Source organism: Coregonus lavaretus (genome assembly GCF_964263955.1).
Source record: "Coregonus lavaretus genome assembly, contig: HAP1_SCAFFOLD_293, whole genome shotgun sequence".
Taxonomy (NCBI): domain Eukaryota; kingdom Metazoa; phylum Chordata; class Actinopteri; order Salmoniformes; family Salmonidae; genus Coregonus; species Coregonus lavaretus.
The window spans coordinates 249,567-253,678 of NW_028159039.1; the positions used below are offsets into that span (position 1 = coordinate 249,567).

The 4,112-nt window shown below is 40.5% G+C and overlaps 1 protein-coding gene across 1 annotated transcript in view; it reads right to left on the minus strand.

Annotated features, from left to right (window-relative positions):
• The window catches only part of LOC311123339 (NLR family CARD domain-containing protein 3-like), a 6,010-nt gene extending 2,101 nt beyond the window's left edge, over positions 1-3,909 (minus strand). The window contains exons 1-3 of the mRNA XM_084197602.1: positions 2,489-3,909; positions 2,026-2,199; positions 428-601 (exon numbers count right to left, since the gene is read on the minus strand). Coding sequence (XP_084053728.1) covers positions 428-601; positions 2,026-2,199; positions 2,489-3,834 — 1,694 coding nt within the window. The 5' untranslated portion in view covers positions 3,835-3,909. The remainder of the gene's footprint in view (positions 1-427; positions 602-2,025; positions 2,200-2,488) is intronic.
• Positions 3,910-4,112: the final 203 nt, after the last annotated feature.

The window sequence follows — 4,112 nt, forward strand, 5'->3', positions numbered from 1 at the left end:
ACACACACACAGACACACACACAGTGTGTGTGTGTGTCCAGTGTTTGTGTGCAGTGTGTGTGTGTGTGTGTGTCCGGTGTGTGTGTGTGTTTGTCCTGTGTTTGTTTGTCCTGTGTGTGTGTGTGTCTGTGTGTGTCCAGTGTGTGTGTGTGTGTAGTGTTTGTGTGTGTTTGTCCAGTGTGTGTGGACAAACACACACACTGCACACACACACACACAGGACACACTGCACACACACACACATACACACACACAGACACACACACACACACACACACACACACAGACACACAGACACACACACACACACACACACACACACACACTTTATATAACTTAGTCCAAGTGGTGGTCAGAATGTTTGTCTTAACTAGCCTGATAACTCCAACATGTCTGATATGAACATTGACATAAACCCTCTACATACTTGAGTTTCTCCAGTCTGCAGTGTGGATCCTCCAGTCCAGCAGAGAGCAGTCTGACTCCTGAGTCTCCTGGGTGATTGTAGCTCAGGTCCAGCTCTCTCAGGTGTGAGGGGTTTGACTTCAGAGCTGAGACCAGAGAAGCACAGCCTTCCTCTGTGACTAGACAGCCTGACAGCCTGCAAAGAGTCAAATCATATTAAAACCACACTGCTATTCTTTGGTGGTGAAAATAGTGGCAGTATATTTTTTTTCAACATTTTCAGTTAAACCAGTGTCCTGAAACCTGCCATATCTATTCATAAATGAATGTTTCATTATTAGAAATTATCATAATATTGCTTGTAGAGAGAAACATGTATAGTACAAATATTTGAGTAGACTGACCAGAGCAGTTTAAAAAGCAGTATCAGTCAAAAGACAGACAGTGAAGTATCAGATTTAGATTGTATTGAGTATACAGTCCACACCATATCTATTTTGACAGGGAAGCTAACATTTTAAATGTGGCTCTATACTCCAGCATTTTGGATTTGAGATCAAATGTTTCATATGAGGTGACAGTATATAATGTCACCTTTTATTTGAGGGTATTTTCATACATATCTGTTTCAACATTCAGAAATGAAAGCACTTTATGTATATAGTCCCACCATTTGAAGAAGTCATAAGTATTCTAACTAATTCACTTATAGTGTATTAAAGTAGTCAAAAGTTTTAGTATTTGGTTGTAAACTCATTGGTTGCATTTGCAGTTTGTTTTGGTTGTGTTTTGGGTTATGTTTTGTCCGATAGTAACTGAATGGTGGATGATGACTGGAGTAATTTTCTGTCTAAGTGAGTAGATAACATGTTTCTAAACACTACTAAAGTAATCCTGATGATGACATGATTAAGAAAAATCATGAATGAATCATGAATAATAATGAATGAGAAAGTTACAGAGGCTACAACAAAACATGCTAACCTCTCACCATTACCAATAACAGAGGGGGTATGATCTTTGTGCCTCTGTAACTTTCTCATTCATCATCATTCATGATTCATTCATGATTATTCATAATCATGGTAGCATCCACATGAATGTAGAAGTGTTCAGAAACATCTTCTATTCTTACTGACAATACAAGTGAAGTGACTCCAAAATGACAGGACATTATTCACCATTCAGATTCTATTGGGAAAAACATCATCCAAAACACAACCAAGACAAACTGCAAATGCATTCAACAAGTTTGTAGAATCACAAGCTTGATGTAATCACTGCAGGCAGAGTATATTGGACCAAACACTAAACTTTGGACTAAATTAATTTGTCCAAATAATGAAATACTTTTTCAAATGGGAGAACTAGATACATTAAGTGCTTTCATTTCTAAACGGTAAAATATATATGCATATCTTCAAATAAAAGGTGACATTACATACTGTTGCCTAATATGAAACATTATATCTCAAATCCAAAATGCTGGAGCATAGCACCAAATGTAAAACTGTAAGCTTCACTGTCCAAACACATATGGTGTGGACTATGTGTGCCTGGTAAACACATGTGGATCTGGTGAACAGTTATCACTTGTTGACCAACTACAGGAATACTGACCTCAGAGTCTCCAGTTTACAGTGGGGATTCCCCAGTCCAGCAGAGAGCAGCTTCACTCCTGAATCCTTCAGGTCATTGTTACTCAGGTCCAGCTCTCTCAGGTGTGAGGTGTTTGACTTCAGAGCTGAGACCAGAGAAGCACAGCCTTCCTCTGTGACTAGACAGCCTGACAGCCTGACAAAGAGATCATCATGATTTCACAAACTGTTAATTTAACACCAGTAGTGTAGAAGGACATTGGCAGATGCATTTGGTTTATTCTCTCAAACAACATATAGATTCATCTTCCGTCTCCTAGAATTGTATGGTCATATTGTTATACTAATATGAACATCAATGCATTGATTCAGTAAGTTTTTCAATGTAATATTATATATTATATACATATTATAATAAATATATTTCTCTAAACTGAATATTTCTTCCTGATGATTAGTACTTAAATGTCATTTTATGTACTCACAGAGCAGCTCTGGAGGCTTTGACCACTGGCAGCAGCCTCAGAAGACCTTCCTCTGATCTGGAGTATTTCTTCAGGTCAAACACATCCAGCTCCTTTTCTGAAGTCAGCAACACAAAGACCAGAGCTGACCACTGTGCAGGTGACAGTTCTTCTTCTGAGAGACTTTCTGAGGTCAGGTAGCTTTGGATCTCCTCCACTAGAGAATGGTCATTCAGTTCATTCAGACAGTGGAACAGATTGATGCACCTCTCTGGAGAGGGATTCTCCCTGATCTTCTCCTTGATGTACTTGACTGTTTCTTCATGGCTCTGTGAGCTGCTTCTTGTCTTTGTCAGTAGACCTCGTAAGTGCTTCTGATTGGACTCCAGTGAGAGGCCCAGAAGGAAGCGGAGGAACAGGTCCAGGTTTCCTGTCTCACTTTGTAAGGCTTTATCAACAGCACTCTTGTAGACAGTAACTTCAGTAACTTGCAGTTCATCCATTAGAATCTCATTGTTGTTGATGAATGAGAGGAACACATATACAGCAGCCAGAAACTCCTGAATGCTCAGATGCACGAAGCAGTACACCTTTTCCTGGTACAGCACACATTCCTCTTTAAAGATCTGTGTGCACAATCCTGAGTACACTGATGCTTCATTGACATCAATGCCAGCCCTTTTCAGGTCTTTTTTATAGAAAATCAGATTGCCCTCAACAAGCTGTTGAAAAGCCAGTTTTCCCAGTGACAGAATGCTCTCTTTATTCCAGTGTGGACCTGTCTCTTCTTTCCCAAGATACTTTTCATTATTCTGTTTGGTATGAAACTCCACAAGATGTGAGTACATCTCAGTCAGAGTCTTGGGCATCTCTTCTCTCTTATGTTTCAGCATGTGTTCAAGGACTATTGCAGAAATCCAACAGAAGACTGGAATGTGGCACATGATGTGGAGGCTCCTTGATGTCTTTATGTGTGAGATGATTCTGCTGGCCAGGTCCTCATCACTGAATCTCTTCCTGAAGTACTCCTCCTTCTGTGGGTCATTGAACCCTCGTACCTCTGTCACCTGGTCAACACACACTGAAGGGATCTTATTGGCTGCTGCAGGTCGGGTAGTTATCCAGAGGAGAGCAGAGGGAAGCAGATTTCCCTTGATGAGATTTGTCAGCAGAACATCCAGTGAGGTTGACTCTGTGACGTCACAACAGATCTTGTTCTTCTGGAAGTCTAGGGGCAGTCGGCACTCATCCAGACCATCAAAGATGAACAGAACTTTGTACTTGTCGTAGTTGGAGATTGTTGATTCTTTGGTTTCCATTGAGAAGTGATTGAGAAGTTCAATCAAAGCGTGTTTTTCCTTTTTCATCAAATTCAGCTCCCGAAAAGGGAATGAAAATACAAATTGGACATCCTGATTTGCTTTTCCTTCAGCCCAGTCCAGAATGAACTTCTGCACAGAGACTGTTTTTCCAATGCCAGCGACTCCCTTTGTCAGCACAGTTCTGATAAGTTTGTCTTGTCCAGTTAAGGGTTTGAAGATGTCGTTACATTTGATTGCAGTCTCTGGTCTTGCTTGTTTCCTGGTTGTTGTCTCAATCTGTCTCAGCTCATGTTCATTATTGACCTCTCCTGTTCCACCCTCTG